This window comes from Myotis nattereri (assembly GCF_964212035.1).
Source record: "Myotis nattereri genome assembly, chromosome: 3".
NCBI lineage: Eukaryota > Metazoa > Chordata > Mammalia > Chiroptera > Vespertilionidae > Myotis > Myotis nattereri.
The window spans coordinates 52,718,153-52,739,673 of record NC_138077.1 but is presented as its reverse complement, the minus strand read 5'-3'; the positions used below and the strand labels follow the sequence as shown (position 1 = coordinate 52,739,673).

General features: G+C 38.9%; 1 protein-coding gene across 1 annotated transcript in view; it reads left to right on the top strand.

Moving 5' to 3' along the window:
- Positions 1–2,435: 2,435 nt before the first annotated feature.
- PPP1R2 (protein phosphatase 1 regulatory inhibitor subunit 2) overlaps positions 2,436–21,521 on the top strand; it is a 35,596-nt gene continuing 16,510 nt past the window's right edge. Inside the window, exon 1 of the mRNA XM_081085332.1 lies at positions 2,436–3,083. Within this exon, the coding sequence (XP_080941458.1) occupies positions 2,959–3,083 (125 nt within the window). The 5' untranslated portion in view covers positions 2,436–2,958. The remainder of the gene's footprint in view (positions 3,084–21,521) is intronic.

The following is a 21,521-nucleotide window of genomic DNA, read 5'->3' as shown; positions in this document are numbered from 1 at the left end:
GCTGTCAGAGCATGACTTCAGATCCACTAAACAGTGTGGAAGCTGTGGCTAGAAACAGGGGTGAGGCCAAGAGAGGGAGGTGCCCTGGGGTGGCTGTGAAGGCCTCTGTCTTGCTTGGGGAAATCCCTAAGGAAAACCCAGCTCTGACTGCCAAAGCTGTTGCTCTTCTATCCTGCCTGCTCACTTCCTCCTCTATTATCTCCATTCAGCATTCATTCCTTTACCGAGCCCAGAAACTCAGCTACGGCTGGGGGCCAGACAATGAAAACAGAATTATTTTCATGAGCCCTGAAGTCATTCCTGAGGAGCAGAGTCCTAAGGAGGATGAACTAAATGTTGCTCCTCTAGGCACAGATACTGAGTTAAGGGAGATGAGACTTGGGGCCTGGAAATAGGAGACCTGAGTGAGAACACTGCCAGTGGGGTAAGATAGAGATAGCCCTTCCCCATTCCCATTCTCTCCTCCCTCCCTTTGTACCAGTGGCCAGACATTGCTGGGAACCAGGCGTCAGTTCAATCTGAGGAAAAGCTTTCTTAGAGATGTCCAAAGACAAAATAAGCTGTGTTGTAGGGTGGTGAGCTCCTGGCCACTGGGGTTGTTGGAGAAGGGATTGGATAGCTATCTGGTGGGATGGACAAGGTCCTTTCCAGACCAAGTAGTTTGTGAATTCACAGGGGGTGGGTCGGCTGAGGGGTCCGTTCTGGGTGGACTAGGCTGCTCTGGACTGTCATAAGGATGATGAAGAGGCCTGATAGGAAAGAGTGGTGAGAAAAAGCCTGGTGATGAGGCAGTTGGGGACTGGAGGTAGGAGTAGAAGGGGAGGAGGTGTACAGGGCTGTCATAACAAAATACAACAAACTGGGCGACTTTAAACAACAGAAATTTAATGTCTCACAGTCCAAACTTAAGGTATCAACAAAGTTGACTCTCAAAAGGAAAAGTCCTATAGGAGAATCTGTTTCATGCATCCCCAGCCTTCGGTAGCCCAGGTGTTCCTCAGCTTATAGATGCATCACTGAGAACCTGTCATCACATGGCGTCCTCCTCATCTGTCTCCACATGTCCATCTTACAGGAACGCTAGTCATATTGGATTAGAGGCCTACCTTACTCCAGTATGACATATTAATTTAACTAATTTGATTTGCAACTACCCTGTTTCCAAATAAGGTTATATTCCGAGGTTTGGGAGTTAGGACTTCAATATAGCTTAATTTTAGGGGACACATAATTCAACACATAATAGGAAGCAACTTGCTTAATGGCTGAGACCTCCTCTTTCCCCAACTATCCATTTCCAGTACTGACACTGAATGGAGAGAGGCTGGGTGGCTAGAGTAGACACCACTCCCTCTGCTGGCCCGAGCTTAATTTCAGGTACAACATAGCTCTGAGATTGCTCCCAGGGCTTTGAAATTCTGCCCTTCCCTATTCTCCATAGAACCGCTTCCCCTCATGACATCCACACCACTCCCAACCTGGACACCCACATCTCCTCACACCCTAGAGCTGGGGTGGGGAACATCTGGCCCACGGGCTATGTAAGGCCCTCAAAATCATTTGGTCTGTCCCTGCCAAGGCACTAGGGGTGAGTTGATTAAACGTTTGAACAAAGATAGCAGGCTAATTTTTAAATTGAAATTTTGTATGGCCCATAAATGATGTTATAAATATCCAAATGGCCCTTGGAAAAAATAAAAAGTTCCCCACCCCTGCCCTATTGCCTTGAGCTTTCCTTCGCTCTTATCAAAGTCCACCTTGGGATCTTTTATCTACACCCAGACACAGAAAAACTTGGTGTATGAAGGTTTTGTTTTTTGTTTTTCATTTTAGAGACTTTCACAAAGACCTAGATAGCTTCCAAAGCTTCTGGCCTGTTTTACCCAGTTTACCTTAATTCACATAGTTACCTTAAGTGAATTCCCTAGATTTTGGGGGGGAAGACATTATAAAGCACCATTATAGGAACTTTTGCCAGTAATACCTTCCTTGGAATTACCAACACAGGAGGAGAATGCGGTAACATGTGCAAACGCCAGACTACAAATCTGAAGTTCTATGACCACGCACTATGGACGGGCTGTGTGACAGGGTGGTCAGGTCATTTCCCCTCTGTGTCCCTCAGGTTCTCCAAAATTTATTTCTAAAAATGAATTAGACTATTCCAATGCTGATGTTCTATGATTTCATAAAAGTCAATATTCTATGACCTCACAATAGGTCTCTAAGGGTCATTTCAATGCTGACATTCCACGATTTTATCATAGTGTCCAACTTTTTATGCGAGTTCAGTGTTAGGAAAGAGGAGACTGATTTCTCTGAAAGTCACCCAGGATCTTTGAGGACTGATGTCACCTTTGAGCTTCAGTTTTCCCACCTGTAAGTTACAGAAATAACAATGTGGACTTCATACGCTGGTGGGGATGAGGGTGCTCGGAGAGATGTACAGCTCTGCGCAGAGGCAAGCCAGCAACCTCCGAAGGCTCTCTGCTGCGGCTCCTGGGCTCCCGCGCCCGTGGTACCGGCCAGCCCACGGGAGGGCCAGGGGAGGGCGGGGCGAGCAGGTTGGCTTTGTTCTAGCCCCGCCCACGCCCCGCCCACGCCCGCCCCCCCTAGATATCGCGAGAGGGCGGGCCCGCTTGGCTTCGGCGTCGGCGTCGCTCCCGCGCTGGAGCGGTAGGCCGGCTTCTCTCCGCGTCCGCGGGCCGCGCTGCCGTGTCGGTGGCCGGGGGCGCGCGAAGAACCGCCAGCCGCGCGGCGTCGGCTGGACGCCAAAGCGTCGGGGTCGTTGTGTCGTGGGAACGACGCCGGTGGCCGCCTCCGCGACAGCAGGTGCGGCCGCTTCAGCCCGGGGCGGGCGCGGCGGCTGCCCGGCGAGTCTCGGCTCGCGCCTCTCCCTTTCCTTCCTGGACCCGACGCCCAGCAGCGACCCTGAACCGACCGCCGGAGGGGCGGGCAATGGCGGCCTCGACGGCTTCTCACCGGCCCATTAAGGGGATCCTGAAGAACAAGACCTCTACGACTTCCTCTGTGGTAGCCTCGGCCGAGCAGCAGCCCAGCAAGAGTGTCGACGAAGAACTGAGGTGAGTCCCCAGGGACGGACGCCCGTCGCCCGGCGGCTACCGACCCGGCCCGGCCCGGCCCCGGCCCCGGCCCCGGCCCCGAGCGCGGGCGGCGGCGAGGATGCTGCTCGGGCGCCGCTCGGGTCTCCTCTGGCTGGCCCGCCGGCCCGAGAGGGGTGAGTCTAAAGAAGGCAGGAGCTATGGCGTGTTTATCTTTTTTTTTTTAAGTATATACGCATTTATAATATTTTTAGAGCACACATCATAACCTTTGAACTTTCGGATATTGGGAGCATTAAAGAATCACACTGAAGTTTCAAAGCTTCACCTGTTAAGCGTTTGTTATTCATCTCGCATCTGAGGTTTCTGAAATTCTTCAGTAATTAAAGTATTTTCAGTAATTAAAGTAATTAGGCGTGGGAACCCTTGGCCTGGGAACTCTAGTTTCCAAAAAAAGAAGCAATTTCTTCCATTTTTTTAAGTGTCCTTCTCAATCTTACGTGAACCTTGTCAGAAACATCGTGCCATGGGCCAAGTCTCCCGGTCCCGGTTTGTCATTGTCTCTGCACCTCAGAGGAACGAAAAATGCCCAAGTCTTTTATTTATAGTTAATGGAAAGCTACTTATTGCTAAGTATATTTGCATCTGCAGGGAGAGTTTGAGTGCTTTCTAGCCTTCGTTCTTCTTTCAAGACATACCTAAACTCAGACAGTTCAGAAAGCAGCAATTCAAAATAACCCAGTAATAATGTAGCGACTCGTGCATACTCACAGGTCCACGTGTAAAAAGATGTTGACCAATAGCATTGTGTGTAATAATAAACAATTGGAAGCAACCCACAGTCCATTAATAATTATGGTACATTTGTATAATGGAACAACATACCAGCCTTTTAAAGAGAGCGAGAGAGATGTTTATGTACAGAGAAAGATACCCAAGGAGCAATGCTCAATGGAGAAAAAAAAAAAATTGCAGCCTGGTTGGGGTGGCTCAGTGGTTGAGCATGGACCCATGAAGCGGGAGGTCAGGGTTGGATTCCTAGTCAGGGCACATATGGGCTCCACCCCAGTGTGGGGCGTGCAGGAGGCAGTCAGTCAATGATTCTCTTACCACTGATGTTTCTCTCTCTCTCCCTCTCCCTTCCTCTCTGAAATCAATAAAAATATATTTTAAAAGAAAAAATTGCCATACAGTATATGTACTATAAAATATTCCACTGGGTTAGCAGTGCTAGAGGGCTTGTTATAAAATGCTAAAAAATATGAAGACGCTACATTTTGGAACTAAGGCTTCAGAAAACTGAAATCTGTAAAGTCATAAAGTGAGGATGTTCAGGAAAACTTGAAGAGTATTGGAACTAGGGCATACCCATTTAAAGGACCATCTTAGGTCAATAAAAGGAGCTTACTAGTTGGTGCTGGTAAATTTATGTGGATTTGTGTTACCTTGAAGAAAACATAAGTAGGATCACAGCTTGGAATCATGACCTTTGGGGTTGGAAAGGACCTTGTTTGTCTAGCAGCTCCCCCACCCCCGTTCTGGAATGCTTGACTCTTACATTCTGTAACACAATTTTCCAACCTCTGGGATAAGCCACTTCGAATGGGGATGAGGAGTAGTGGTTGATGGGATTTAGAAAGCAGAATCTCACCAGAACATAGCTATAACAGAAAGACCAAGATAGTTAAAAAAAAAAAAAAAAGTCAAAAACTATAGAAGGCTCTTCTGCAGCAGGAATACAGTTCTCACTGGCATTTATGTTTTTAGATATCAGTGGGAACTTTTTGTTTGGCTACCAAGTGGCTTATAATTTTCTTCTGTTTTTCTCTGATAGCGTCTATTCTCAACTTTGATCTGCCATAAAATCCTATGGCCCCACTCCATGTATGGGTTGGCCTTGTAATTGGGGTTACCTCCAGATCTTTTTACCTTGAAAGTCACTATAGTAGACTGACTCACCTACATAGGGCTACTTCTTCTGTAGGAGCTGCTATCAGGGCAGATTTCATTCCAAAGGAGCCTTTTACAAGATGGGTGACTTTGATTGCTTTTCTAGTTAGAGAGTTATAGTCTTGTCTTTAAAAGGAGCTACCTAATTCATTGAGGTTCGTGATGTTCGGTTCCAAGTAATAATCAGTGTTACATGGCAGTAAAGCAGAGAAACTGATTATATTGGTAATACAGTGACCTTTGAACAACATGGGTTTGAACTGCATGGGCCCATTTTGATTTTCTTAACATTTTCTTTTCTCTAGCTTAAGTTAAGAATACAGTATGTAATACATATAACATACAAAATACTGTTTATGTTATCAGTAAGGCTTCTGGTCACAGTAAGATATTAGTAAAGTTTTTGGGAGTTGGCACCTCAACCCCCGCAAATGTTCAAGGGTCAGCTGTACAATATACATTATTATGTATTTATGTCACAGCTCATGCAAACAATATTAGTGACTTTATGAGAGCCTCTTTGAGCTGAAACAAAAGTATAGTTGAATATATTTGAAACAAACTTTTTGTAATGTGTAATTTTAATACAACCAGTATTCCCCCTTTTATATAAAAGGACTGAAAATAACTCAATTACAATGCACTTAAAATTCAGAAACTAATAAGTGTAATGTAGTAGTCTAACTTTAAATGTTGGAACAGAGTATAAGGCAAACGAATCTCATCCTATATAATAAAGAGGAAGATGCAAATTGACCATCACGCCCTTGCACAAGATGGCTGGCAGGGGAGGGCAGTTGGGGGCGACCAGGACTGCAGGGGAGGGTAGTTAGGGGCGACCAGGCCAGCAGGGGAGGGCAGTTAGGGGCAATCAGGCCGGCAGGGGAGGGCAGTTGGGGGCGTGGAGCAGTTAGGTGTCGATCAGACTAGCAGGGGAGTGGTTGGGGGGGGGGGGTGATCAGGCTGGCAGGCAGAAGCCGTTAGGGGCAGTCGGGCAGGCAGGCAGGCAAGTGGTTGGGAGCCAGCAGTCCCGGATTGTGAGAGAGATGTCCGACTGCCAGTTTAGGCCTGGTTCCACAGGGATTGGGCCTAAACTGGCAGTTGGACATCCTCCGAGGGGTCCCAGATTGGAGAGGGTACAGGCTGGGCTGAGGGTCAACCCTCCTCCCCCAGTGCACAAATTTCGTACACCAGGCCTCTAGTATTAACACATTGCATACCGCATAGAAATCTCTAAGACATACGCCAGGGACCACACGTTTTTGGGCAAACTGCACGTTATTTAAATCATCATAATGCACTTTAGGTGTTGTTTTTCAATAATTATAACATTTTTATTTACAAAAACAAACAATTAAAGTTCCTAGTACTTTTTTAACGTATGGTACTGCATAAAACATTTTCCTCTATGAAGAGGGACCAAACAAAATTTACATAAGTATCTAGATTCACTCCTTTTTCCATGGGCGTGAAAAACGAGAACACTCGTGAGCGGTCCTTAACAGATGGCGCGTGAAACATGAGAAAACTCCTGAGCGGTATGAAATGTGTTAATATAAAAAAACCAGGGATGTAAGTTAATTCTGGTTATTTTCGGTAGTTGTGTTCTATAAAGTCACCACAAACACTAAGTTAGTGAATACTGAATCATAGCTCCCAGGTGAAATACAAAGCTAAGTTTCTGCAAGCCTCTGGTCACATTTTAATCACCAATCCTATATAATAAAGAGCTAATATGCTAATTAGACCAGACTGCAGAACGACCTTCCAGAATGACCAGTGGGGCAGGGGGCAGGGCTGAGAGGCGGCTGCAACTGCGAGGGACTGTGAGGGCTGAGGCAGCTGTGAAGGCCTACTCTTGCACAAATTTCATGCATCGGGCCTCTAGCATTATATAAGTTTTAAAAAATTTTGTTTTTGTTAATGACACCTTATTTAATATATATTGTTTGATTAACATTGAACACATGGCCAACAGCACTGTCACTCATGTCTAAATGAAGTTTATATAATACACATATTTTCTCCTTTAGGCACATCACAGCCTTCTTGTTTTTGGAAACACTAGATAGCACTTCAGCACTACACCTGGGAGCCAGTTTAAACAGCAAAGTCACTAGCAAAAAGCAAATAACATGGAACTACATATACTGCCAAAAGGACACTTACAGTATGAGAGCTGAAACAATGTAAAAGCATCTCCTTGTTTTCCCTCAACTGGGAATGTGCATTGGGCAACTCAAATTTTTCCCTGCTCTTTGAGAGACTGAAGAAAGTGCCTCTGAATATTTATTTTGAAATTACAGATGAATTTCAGCAAGTACCCTTATTTGCAAATACAGAATCTCAACCATACTTTTTATTGGTGTCTTTATCATGTAAAATGCAGTGGTAATTTCCTTTTTCTGTACACACCACTTCCCTTCCACTACCACCACCATCAGTTGTTAAATACAACATTTTATTTAACAAAAAGAAACCTTACCAAGGGGTTTTTTTAAAAGGCCAGAGTTGAGTTGTCTTATTCCATTAGTCTTTAAATTTTTTGATTGTGCATCTTTTTAGTAGGAAAAATTTCAAATACGCTTCCAAGTGTTTGTTTATAATATTTACACATGTACTTCTATCATTGGATAATATCTCAAAGCTAAATATACACTTAAAGTAAGGTTCTTATAATGCCATATTTTGAATGGTCTTTAGAATTTTTTTATACAGTACTTGTCAAATTATCTTTTTTTAATTTCTCTGCTGTTATTAATATTCTCTTTATACTTTGCATTTGTAATATTATCTTCAATGACTAATTTCTTCAAGTTACCATTAAATTGGATAGATTCTGTAGATCCACATAATTAGGAATAGGTAAATCTCAGTACATTGCAACACACTGTTCAAATAGTTAGAACTCTACTGTTACCTCCTATGATTGTGGAATTCCCATTCTTTCAGGATACCTTGAGTATAGTACATAACTCATTAAGATCTAATGCAACAATTTTCAAGCAGTGTGCCACAAAAAATTTTAAGATAATGCAATACTGCACTATTTAGTCAGGGGCACTGACCTCTTTTCCCATAGATCAGTGGTTCTCAACCTTGGCTGCACATTAGAATCACCTGGGAATCTTTTTAAAATCCTAATTTCTGGGCCTCATCCTCCGGAAATTCTGTTTCTTTGTTATGGGTTGGGGCCACAACATTAGTAACAAAGAAACAGAATTTCCGGAGGATGAGGCCCAGAAATCAGGATTTTAAAAAGATTTCCAGGTGATTCTAATGTGCAGCCAAGGTTGAGAACCACTGCCTTAGATTGTCACACAAAAAAAATGACAATAGCCAACATAAACAGTAGCCATCTGGTGTGAATGAATCAAAATTACACCTTTTTTATTTTGTCAGATGGGCAAAAAAATATATTTTTTGGTGTGCTGCAGAATTTTAGTAATTAACGTGTGCCATGAGATGAAAAAGATTGAAAATCGCTGATCTAATGTAACAGATACAGTAAGTATGTCCATTTCATCAAAAACAAGACACCATTTATTCTAAGCTGTAACATGATTTTATGTACTACCAAGAAAGAAAAAAGTACTGCCAATTTATAAGATGCCATCTATTTTAAGATATATTCTGTTTTCAGAGATATTAAAATGAGAATGTTCATTTGGAATTGTTGAAAGTATGGTATTAATATTAAATATTACTAATGCTATCCTATGAGAAGTGTGTAGGCTAGTAATTAATTAGGAACTAGATTACCTGGGTTTGGATCCTGTCTGCTACTTATTTGTTCTGTGACTGCCAGTAAGTTATTCATTATATTCATGCCTAGTTTAATTATTAAATGAGGTAATAAATGTAAAGTATTTAACCCAGTACCTCAACTTCAAATGTTACTCTTATTTTAGTAAATAAACATAAATACTAATTTTTCCCACATCTCAGAATCACTGTGTTCAATTCAAATTCTGTAGTAGTCTTGGGTTAGTAATGTAGGCAAATTATGTTTGAAAAAAAATGTGCTTGGATTAATTTCTTTTTTAAAAATATATTGATTTCGGAGAGAGAGGTAGAAACATCAGTTATGAGAGATAATCATTGATCTGCTGCCTCCTGCACACCCCACTCTGGGGATCAAGCCCGCAACCCAGACATGTACCGGGACTGGCAATCAAAACTTGAGCTCCTGGTTCATAGGTTGGTGCTCAACCACTGAACAGCACTGGCCACGCATATAAGTGTGCTTTAACTTTGTCTTTTTCTGCCTATAAAGGGATGTATTAAAGTCTCATTGAGTAAAATTTTCCAAAAGTGAGTTTTATTTACTAATTGCTTTTATTGTTAAGTCTTACTTTAATAGTTCAGTAATGGTGTCAGGCTTCAAAGACTTGTAATTTGTCACCCTACATAAGTTGAATCTTCATTTAAAAGAACCATTTCTTGAAATGTGCAATTAAAGTTTAACACCCTGAAGCAAAATCCTGCTTCCCACTCCAAGCGTGGCTAAAACTGTCAAAGGAACAAGTCACAAGCAATAAGGAAGTATGAGTAAGTCTTTGAGATGGCATCATATGGGCTATCAAAGTGAAAGTGAGAGTGGTGACTTTTTCTGGACCAGATTTAGGCTGCAGGAAAACTACTCAGCCAGAGTGAGGAAAGAAACTGAAACCGTTAGGTGCTCTTACCCTCACAGCAGATCTGCAGTGCATGTGGTGGTGCCCCTATTTTTTGTAAGCGGAGATAAAGACCTAAAGGAGGTCACAGGAACAGTTCCTGATACTGTTGGGATTAAACTCAAGTTTTACTCCTTGGGTTTTGTTGCTCTACAACTAATTTTAATCTGCCAAAACTTTAGAGATGCTAATTTCTATATCCAGTGTACTCTGCTAACAGTTTCTTCTACTTCACTACTTTCCACCTAGGAAGTCCTACCATTGTTTGGAGCCTGTTATTTTATGTCTTTATTTAAATTCCTGTGTTTGCAAGATACTTTTATCATCTTTGGTTCTGAATAATTCTAAAGATTTCTTTTTTTCTTAGCATTGTGTTGAAGTAGAATGAAGCTTTGAATATATAAAGCTTTAATTCTGTTTCTAGTGGAACGTAAACTAAACGGCAAGCACACTGGGAAAAATTTGGGTTACATATAATGTCGTTTATACCTCATTTAAATACCTTGGGTTGTGTGTAATATGGATTAAATCTCTTAAAATTTATAAGAGGGTTCCAATAGGTAGGCAAAGGATTTAAGCAATTCATACAAGAAAGTAAAGTAAATATTTTTTCATATTACTTATTAGGTAATAAGCAAAGAAACACAAAACAGCTTTTAAATACTGATTTATTCTGCTCAGGTGGAAAACACACATACAAATATCTGATCCTGGCATAGTTTTAGTAATTATTGGGGACATTACAAATAGTCCTCTCTTTTTAAAAAGCTGTATGGCAACATAATGTTAACTAAAAGGTCTTGATAAAATTTAATCCAGATATGCCTATCCTGGCAAATTATCCTAAAAACATCATGGAATAAAATATGCACAAAAATGTTCATTTCTGTTTTATTTTAAATACAAAACCCTTGGATTTAATCTAAATATCTAACATTAGGTTAAGAGTTTATTGTTGAATATTATTGCAGTTATTAAAAAGGTAAAGACTGAAAAACATACCTAGGTTGCAGGTTGGATCCCCAATTGGGGTGAGTACAAGAGGCAACTGATCAATGTTTCTCATATCAATGTTTCTCTCTCTCTCTCCCCTCCTCCCCTTCCTTCCTACCCCCTTCCTCTCTTTCTAAAATCAATAAAAATATATCCTCAGGTAAAGATTTTTTTAAAAGGTAAAATACTAGAAAATACAAGCAGCTTATTATGATAAAATACATATACTGATAGGTTTTATATCAGTACATGTATGTATTTTATAAATGTTGCATCATTTTATATATACTGAAAGCTTATGTGTTTTTTTCTTATCATACACAGTTGAAAGTATGCAGAAATCAAAATTGTTAATGGGTTAAGGTGCTGGGATTATGATTTTTAAATTTCATTCTTAATTTTAAGAAAACATTTCTGCTTGTGTCCCACAGTTTTTCTATAATTGGCTCACAAAGCAGGTTTACAAAGTATTTTGGTGTCCCCCTCACAATTAGAGATACCTTTTAAACTCCAAAGGTCCATCTTCATTCTTCTCTCCTAAGCAGTAATAACAATAAATTGTCATTTTTAACTCAATATTGTTAGCATCATTGAGGAAATAACCTGTTTTACTTTGAGATTAGGAAGCATGAACAAGGTCGTTAATATGTGTTTGTTTTTTAAATATTTCATATACATACAGAAAAGTATATTTTGAAGCTTAAGAAGTTATAAAACAAACGTCTCTGTAACCACCATCATGGTCAAGAAAAAGAATATTTCCATTACTTCAGAAATACCTCCTGTCCTTTCCAGTCTCCTTTCTCCTCCCTGCTATCATAACCATTATCCTGACTTTTATGGTAATCACTTAATTATATATCCCTACACATTTTAGTTTTGCCTGCTTTTGAACTTTACATAGAGATGTACTAGTTTTCTTTTACAGTATCCTTAATAGGAAATCTTAGTGGGACTATTTACATAGATTTAATGCAACTTTTAGCTGTGCTTTTCTGCTTCTAACTCTGACTTAACTCATTTCAGAGGCATTGTCTTATAAGGAGGGAACATTTAGTTACTAGATCATGGGTCTCCTTTTTTGCTTTAGAATTGCTTTCTTCACAAAATTAATCTTCTTTTCTTAAAACGTGAATCCTTTTCTTTCATTATCCTTCTAATCAGAAGCTTTCTGATAATTTCTATCTAAAATCTTGAGAGCCCTTGCCGAGACCGGTTTGGCTCAGTGGATGGAGCGTCAACCTGCGGACTGAAGGGTCCCAGGTTCGATTCCGGTCAAGGGCATGTACCTGGGTTGCGGGCACATCCCCAGTGGGAGATGTGCAGGAGGCAGCTGATCAATGTTTCTCTCTCATCTTTAGAGCCCTAGCAGGTTTGGCTCAGTGGATAGAGCGTCGGCCTGTGGATTGAAGGGTTCTGGGTTCGATTCTGGTCAAGGGCACATGCCTGGGTTGCAAGCTCAATCCCCAGTAGGGGGCATGCAGGAGACAGCCGATCAATGATTCTCTTTTATCATTGATGTTTCTATCTCTCCCTCTTCCTTCCTCTCTGAAATCAATAAAAATATTTTTTAAAAAAACAAAATCTTTAGAGAAATGTATCTCTTTCCACTGTAAGTTTCCTTTTATAGAATGTGACCATGAGCAAACCTAATCATTTGCTGTTTAAATTTACAGAAATCTGTAGGTAATGGAACTGTTTAGCAAAATAAAATGTCTGAAGCTGTAGATTTAGTTAAATAGAAAGCTGATTGCTTTTTAGAAACCTCATTCTTTGACAGATCTTAAATATTGAGCCTTGGAGGGCAAAGGAAGAAGACATTCTGTACAAAAACAACTTAATTATGTTTTCAGAATACCTTATCTCAAACCATTTTCTGTGGTGCTAAGTGAGATCTGGTTTCAGGATTTTTAACCCAAAACTTTAGATTTTAAGATCTTTAAAGCTCCTTATGTTTATAAGGAGCTTTTATAATTTTATAAGGTGCTTTTATAATTTGGTTTCATTGACATTATTCCAGTTGATTCAACAATTTTATATAGTAAAAAAGGCTGTTATTAAAACTCCATTTTATTATAATTTCCATGTGGAGTTGATATAGCCCAAGAGAGGATGTTTTCTGGGCTTGCCCCTAATCACAGGACTAGTGAAAGGTGACTGGAACTTGAACCTTAAATATCTGTCTCCTAGTTAAATTTTTTGTGTTTTTTTTTCCTACCACAAGACCAACTATTACTGATAAGACAGTCTGAAACTTGGCATCTAAAAATATCAATATAAAGCAAGATGTATTTACTCAGTCTAGTTCAGTCAAGTGTTTTTTTTAATACTAACAACATTTAAATTTGATGAGTTGGAAATTCAGTTATATGCTGAGTGAATAAAAGAAGCTCTTTAAAAAAGAAATTTTATTTCTTTGCTTAGAGTTAATGCACCAAAAGAACATAAAGTCAGGCTTACTTGCAATGAATGGACACATGTATTTTTAAGGTGACTCAGAGCATAGTGAAGTGAATATAATGTTAAAGTTTAAGTATGTAATTTTCCAAGAGCATTTCAGGATCAGGATATTAGTAGATTTGGGAACATTAAAATTATCTACATTTAAACTTCAACAATATGGACCAAATGCAGAAGGTATGATTTGAATCTGAATAAAATCTACATTGATTCTTTTTAAAGTAGTATTATTTTCAAATTATATAACCAAGTTATAAACTGTATATATGACAAAATGTCAGCTAACAGAGACCTTTGATGTCCTTTTTAATGAGTATATAAAGATTTGTAATTAAGGCATTAATTATTGAACATCTTAATAGTTGTGCAAATATTTTGTTGAATGGATAATAACAAGTGTTCATGAAGTACTTACAAAGCATTTCTATTTCTCTTAAGTAGATTTATCTTATTTGCAGTTCCCCCTTGTCCACAGTTTCGCTTTCCATAGTTTAAATTACCTGCAGTCCAAAAATATTAAATAGATGCGAACAACTATATGCTAACAAATTTGACAATCTGGGAGAAATGGGTAAATTCCTAGAAACATACAGTCTTCTAAGACTAAAACAGACTGATTACAACCAACAAATTCAAAGCAGTAATCAAAAAACTTTCAACAAGCAAAAGTCCTGGATGGTTTCTCAAGTGAATTTTACCAAATATTCAAAGAAAAACTAACACTTATCCTTCTCAAGCTTTTCTAAAAAATTCAGGAGGGAAGACACCCAACCTCATTTTATGAGGTCAGTATTATCCTGATTCCAAAACCAGAAAAGGAAATTACAGAAAAAAAAATTATAGGCCAATATCCCTGATGAACATGGATGTAAAAATCCTCAACAAAATATTAACAAGCTGAATTCAGCAATACATTAAAAAGATTATATACCATGATCAAGTGGGATTTATTCCTGGAATGCAAGGTTGGTATAATATCTGCAAATCAAATAAGGTGATGCACCCCATAAACAAAATGAAGGACAAAAATCATATGATCATATCATTAGATTCAGAAAAAGAAATTGACAAAATCCAGCACCCATCCTATATAATAAAAGTGTAGTATGCAAATTGTCCCCTCAACCGGAGTTCGACCAGGCAGCAGGCTGGTGGGGGGAAGTGAGGGAGACCCCGGTGCTGGCAGGCAGCCGGGGGAAGGGAGGGAGGCCCCGGCTGATGGCCGGCAACCACTAGGGACCTTTACCATTGCACAAATTTCATGCACTGGGCCTCTAGTTTATGGAAACTCTTAGCAAAGTGGGAATAGAAGGAACACTGTTCAACATAATAAAATTCATATATGACAGACCCACAGCTAACATTGTACTCAATGGGGAAAAGCTAAAAGCATTTCCTTTAAGATCAGGAACAAGACACCGTTCTTATTCAGCATAGTATTGGAAGTCCTAACCACAGCACTTAGACAAGAAGAAGAAATAAAAGGCATCCCAATTGGAAAGGAAGAAGTAAAAATATCAGTATTTGCAGATGACATGAATACTGTATACAGAGAACCCTAAAGTTCCACCAGGAAGCTATTAAAACTGATGTATGAATTCAGTAAAATAACAGATACAAAATTAATAAGAATTTGGTTGCATCTTTATCTTCTATATATATAAAAGGCTAATATGCAAAGTGTCCCCTAGGGAGTTTGATCGCTCACTATGACATGAACTGACCACAAGGGGGTGGCACAGAACGAAAGAAAGCCCTGGCCAGCAGCCAGCAGCTGGGGAAGGAAGGCCCTGGCAAGCAGCCAGAGGCCCTGATCGGCCTTGATCGCCGGCCAGGCCTAGGAATCCTACCTGTGCACGAATTTTGTGCACCGGGCCTCTAGTATATCAATAATGAAGTATTAGAAAGGGAAACTAAGAAAACAATCCCATTTATAATTGCATCAAAAAAAGTAAAATACCCAGGAATAAATTTAACCAAGACAGTAAAAGACCTGTACTCAGGAAATTATAAGACACTGACAAAAATCATTGAAGAAGATACAAGTAAATGGAAGCATATACCGTGCTCTTGAATAGGAAGAATGAACATCATTAAAATGTCCATACTACTCAAAGAAATCTACAGATTCAACGAAATTCCTATCAAAATACCAGTGGTGTTTTTCACATAACAAATAATTTAAACATTTATGTGGAACCACAAAAGACCTTGAATAGCCACAGAAATCCTAAGAAAAAAGAACAAAGCTGGAGGTATCATGCCAGCTGATATCAAATGATACTACAAGGCTATAGTAATCAAAACAGCATGGTATTGGCATAAAAACAGATACATAGATCAATGAAACAGAATTGAGAGCCCAGAAGTAAACCCATACCTAGATGGTCAATTAATGTATGACAAAAGAGGCAAGAACATACAGTGGGGTAAAGACAGTCTATTCAATAAATGGTGTTGGAGAAATTGGACAGACAAATGCCAAAAAAAAAAAGAAAAAAAAGAAAATAGACCACCTTATACCATATGCAAAAATAAACTCAAAATGGATTAAAGACTTAAATATAAGATGGAAACCATACAACTCCTAGAAGAAAACAGGCAGTAAAATCTCAGACATTTCTTGAAGCTCTATTTATATATATATATATATATATATATATATATATATATATATATATCTATCATTGGGCAAGGGAAACAAAAGAAAAAATGAACAAATGGGACTGCATCAAACTTAAAAATTTTTGCACAGCAAAGGAAACAACAAAATGAAAAGACAACCTACTGAATAGAAGATAATTGCCAATGGTACATCCGATGAGGGGTTAATATCCAAAATTTATAAAGAGCTCATATAACTCGCCCTAGCCAGTTTGGCGTAGTTGGCCCATGAACTGAAGGGTCCCTGGTTTGATTCTGATCAACGACACATACCTTGGTTGCAGGCTTAATCCCAGCCCTGGTTGGGGCATGTACGGGAGGCAACCAGTCGATGTGTCTCTCTCACATTGATGTCTCTGTCTCTTCCTCCTCCATTCCACTCTGTCTAAAAATCAATGGGAAAATATCCTTCGGTGAGAATTAACAACAAAAAAGAACTCCTATAACAACACCAAAAGCAACCAATCCAATTAAGAAATGGGCAGAGGCCCTGAATAGATACTTCTCCAGAGAGGACATACAGATGGTCAATAGACATATGAAAAGATGCTCAGCATCACTAATCGTCAGGGAAATGCAAATATAAACCACAGTGAGATACCACCTCACACCTATCAGAATGGCTATCATCAGTAAATCAGCAAACAAGTGATGGCAAGGATGGGTTAAAACGGACCCCTTTTAGTGGGAATGCAGATTGGTACATCCACTGTGAAAACCAGTATGGAGGATCCTAAAAAAAAAAAAATTGGAACTGCCTTGAGACTCAGCAATTGCATTTCTGGGAATATAACCAAAGGAATCAAAAATACTAATTTGAGAGAATATATGCATTCCTATGTTTATTCCAGTGTTATTTACAGTAGCTAAGATATGGAAGCAACCCCAAGCACTCATCAATAGACAAGTGGATAAAGAAGATTGGTACATATATATACAATGGAATACAACTTAACAATAAAAAAGAATGAAACCTTACCATTTGAGACAGCATGGATGGACCTAGAGGGTATTATGCATAGTGAAATAAGTCCATTAGAGAAAGACAAACACCATATGCTTTCACTTACATGTGGAGTCTAAAGAGCAAAATAAACAAAATAGAAACAGTCTCAGATACAGAGAGCAGACTAATGGTTGCCAGAGGGTAAGGTGGTTAGGGGACTGGCTGAAAAAAGTTGAAGAGATTAAGAAATACAATTTGGGCCCTACTCAGCTTGGCTCAGTGGTTAGAGCATTGGCCTGTGGACTGAAGGGTCCTGGGTTTGATTCTGGGCAAGGGCACATGCCTGGGTTGTGGGCTCGATCCCCAGTAGGAGATCGAGCAGGTTGGTGTGCAGGAGGCAGCCAATCAATGATTCTTATCATTGATGTTTCCATCTCTCCTTCTCTGAAACCAATAAAAATATATTTTAAAAAAGTTTTAAAGAAATACAAATTGGTAGTTACAAAGTAGTCATGGAAATAAAGTATAGCATAAGTGATATAGTTAATAATATTGTAATGCCTCTGTATGGCGCCACAGGGGTACTGGAAATACTGGGGGAAATGCTTTGTAAAGTCTAACCACTGTGCTGTTAACTTGACACTAATACAAAATAAATTGAATGTAAACAGCACAATTGAAAAATACAATTTTAAAAACAAAAATATTAAATGAATTCCAGAAATAAACAATTCATAAATTTTATTTTTATTTCTTTTTTTCCTCTTTATTGTTGAGAGTATTACATATGTTCCCCTTCTTTTTCCCCTGTTGCTCTCCTCCACAAAGTTCCCACCCCACCACAGGCTTTCACCACTCTATTGTCTGTGTCCATGGATAATGCATATATGCCATAAGTTCTTTGGTTAATCTCTTCCTGCCACCCCACCACCACCACCCTTCCCTCTGAGATTCATCATTCTGTTCCATGTTTCCATGCCTCTAGTTCTATTTTATTCATCAATTTATGTTATTTATTAGATTCCATATATTAGTGAGGTCATGTGATATTTGTCTTTCTCTGACTGGCTTATTTCACTTAGCATAATAATTTCCAGGTCCCTCCATGCTGTCTCAAAGAGTAAGAGGTCCTTTTTTACAGCTGCATGGTATTCCATTGTGTTAATGTACAACAGCTTTTTTATCCACTTATCTGTTGATGGGCACTTGGGCTGTTTCCAGATCTTAGCTATTGTAAATTATGCCGCTATGGACGTAGGGGTGCATACATTCTTTCTAATTGGTGTTTCAGGCTTCTTAGGCTATATTCCTAGAAGTGGGATCACAGGATCAAATGGCAGTTCCATTTTTTAATTTTTTGAGAAAACACACTGTTTTCCATAGTGACTGTACCAGTCTGCATTCCCTCCAGCAGTGTACTAGGGTTCCTTTTTCTCCACAATCTCACCAGCACTTGTTTGTTGATTTATTGATGGTAGCCCTTCTGTTAGGTGTGAGGTGATACCTCATTGTCATTTTAATTTGCATTTTTCTGATGATTAGTGACGTTGAAATCAACATCATAGTCAAGGAGGTCATGTGATATTTGTCTTTCTCTGACTGGCTTATTTCACTTAGCATAATAATTTCTCTCAAGAACAGGAACAAGACAGGGATGTCTGTTTTCACCACTCTTATTCAACATAGCACTGGAAGTTCTAGCTACAGCAGTCAGACAAGAAGAAAAGATAAAAGGCATTAAAATTGTCAAGGAGGAAGTAAAACTCATTATTCACAGATGACATGATATTACACATGGAAAACCCTACAGAACCCACCAAAAAAAAAAACTACTAGACTTGTTAAGCGCATTCGGCCAAGTACCAGGATACAAAATTAATATCCAGAAATCAATGGCATTTTTATACACCAATAATGATCTCCCAGAAAGAGAAACGAAAAAAAAAAAAAGGAAAAGAAAAGAAAAAAAATCCCTTTTATTATTGCAAATCTTCTATATATATATAAAAGGCTAATATGCAAATTGTCCTTGGGGGAGTTCTACCAGATTGCTAGGTGTACGCTGACCCACTGGGGTGGGGGGAGGGGGGGCAGCTCGGAATGAAGGAAGGCCTATTCACCAGCCAGGCCTAGGAACCTTACCCGTGCACAAATTTTGTGCACCCGGCCTCTAGTAAATAAATACATAAATAAGCAAACGTAGGAATTAATTTAACCAGGGAAGTAAAAGACCTGTACTCGAAAAATTACTGGACGCTGATAAAAGAGATAGAGGAAGCTACAAACAAGTGGAAGAATATACCATGTTCATGGATTGGAAGAGTTAACATTATTAAAATGTCCATACTGTCCAAAGTGATCTATAGATTCAATGCAATCCCTATTAAAATACCAATGGCATATTTCACAGATCTAGAACAGATACTCCAAAATGTATATGGAACAAAAAAAAAAAAGACCCTGAACAGCTGCAGATACCTTGAGATAGGAGAACAAAGTTGGAGGTATCAAAAGATGATATCAAGTTATACTACAAAGCCATTGTTAATCAAAACAACCTGGCACTGGTACAAGAATAGGCATATAGATCAATGGAACAAAACTGAGAACCCAAAAATTGACCCAAGCCATTATGCTCAATTAATATTTGACAAATGAGGCAAGAGCATATAAGGGAGTAAAGAGAGTCTCTTCAATAAATGGTGCTGGGAAAATTGGACAGGTATGTGCAAAAAAATTTAAACTAGACCACCAACTTACACCATACACAAGAATAAACTAAAAATGGGTAAAAGACTTAAATGTAAGTCGTGAAACCATAAAAATCCTAGAAGAAAACGTAGGCAGCAAAATCTCTGACATCTCCTGTAGCAGAATTTTCACCTATAGATCACCTAGGGCAAGAGAAACAAAGGAAAAAATAAATAAATGGACTACATTAAACGAAAAAGCTTCTGCACAGCCAAAGAAACCAGCATCAAAATGAAAAGGGAACCCACTGTTTGGTAGAACATATTTGCCAATGATACATGCATATCTGATGGGTTAATTTCCAAAATATGTAAAGTACTCATACAACTTAACAAAAGGAAAACAATCTAATTTAAAAATGGGCAGAGGACCTGAATAGACACTTGCCCAAAGCGGGCATACAAATAAACGGCCAAGAGACTTGAAAAAAATGCTCAACAATTCATTGTGCACCATTCTAAGTAGCATGATGAAACCTCAGTGTGAATCGTCCCTTTGTCCAGATAATTCACATTGTATACTAGTACACTACCTGCCTGTAGTCACTTACTAGCCATTTGGTTATCAGATCAGCTGTTCAGGTATCACAGTGCTTTTGTTCAAGCAACCCTTATAGTAGCCTAATGCTATATCACAATGCCTACATTCGTCACCTCAGTTCATCTCATTAGGTAGGCATTGTCATCTCACATCATCACAAGAAAGGTGATGAATACAATATATTGAGAGAGACCACATTCACATAACTTTTATCACAGTATATTGTTATAATTGTGCTATTTTATTATTAATCTCTTACTGTGCCGAGTTTACTAGTACAAATTAAACTTTATTATAAATATGTATATACAGGGAAGAACATAGTATATATAAGGTTCAGTATTATCTGCAATTTCAGGCATTCTAATGTGTCCCTCAGAGATAAAGGGGGACTGCTGTATTCCATTTCTGAGCAAAGCCTTATTTTTCTAGATTAAAAAATAGAGCTATAATTTTGTTTTTTTGCAACCTAAATCTTTATTTAGTGGTATATGAAATTAATAAAGTTTTTCCCTATTGTTTAATGTTCTGATTTTTTGGTTGAATGTTAGAGATCGTTTATTAAGACTGGTGACAATGAAACAAAGGCTGGGGAAATGAGCCTAGGTAGGCTGCTTTGGTTCACTAAGAATTCAGAGAACAAGGGGCCTTGAGAATAGATTCAGGGAGTTTGCCTGGAATGAACTGCAGCTGCCCATTGCTGCCCTGTTTGCAAGCCTCATGAGGTCCCTTAGAGTTTAAGAGATGCATACCTGTGGGGAAAAAAGGAGGGGGGCAGCGTGTGGGTGTGCTCCTGGGAAGGAGAGCAAGCCTGATTCTTTTGATTAGCATGGATATCTGAAAAAATTAGGCCAAAAAAAATTCCTGTTTGATATTTTTAATCACACTGTTACTAATATATAGTAGATCAAAAATTCTTAACTATTGAGATCAAACAATGTATAAATTTCAATTTTTACTGTTTTAATTCTGTAGATCAGGTGAAGACTAAATATGTCATAGTGTGTTTTGAATGCCTAGTGAAGATTCTGAATAATATGTTTTTAATATGTGGGCACTAAGTATTTTATAAAATATTTACCAAGATTTTATTTTAATGACTTATGGTTTTTTTCCTAAATCAGTTTCTATTCTAGTAAAGTAGCTGTAAAAATAGAAGTTAGCAGTCAACTAGAAACTGAAATGTGGGATTTAGATATTTGTGAATTTTAACCCAGTCAGTATGGCTCAGCAGTTGAGTGTTGACCAGGAACTAAAAGGTCGCCTGGTCAGGGCACATGCCCTGATTGTGGGCTTTATCCCCACCCAGTACAGGGGTATGTGCTGGAGGCAGCCTACGATATTGTTCCTATCTCATCAATGCTTCTATCTCTCTATCCCTGTCCCTTTCTCTCTAAATATCAATAAAAACGTATTTTTAGATGTTTGTGAATTTTAGATGTGCACATTTTTTATCTTTTATTGCTTTGAGGAACAGTT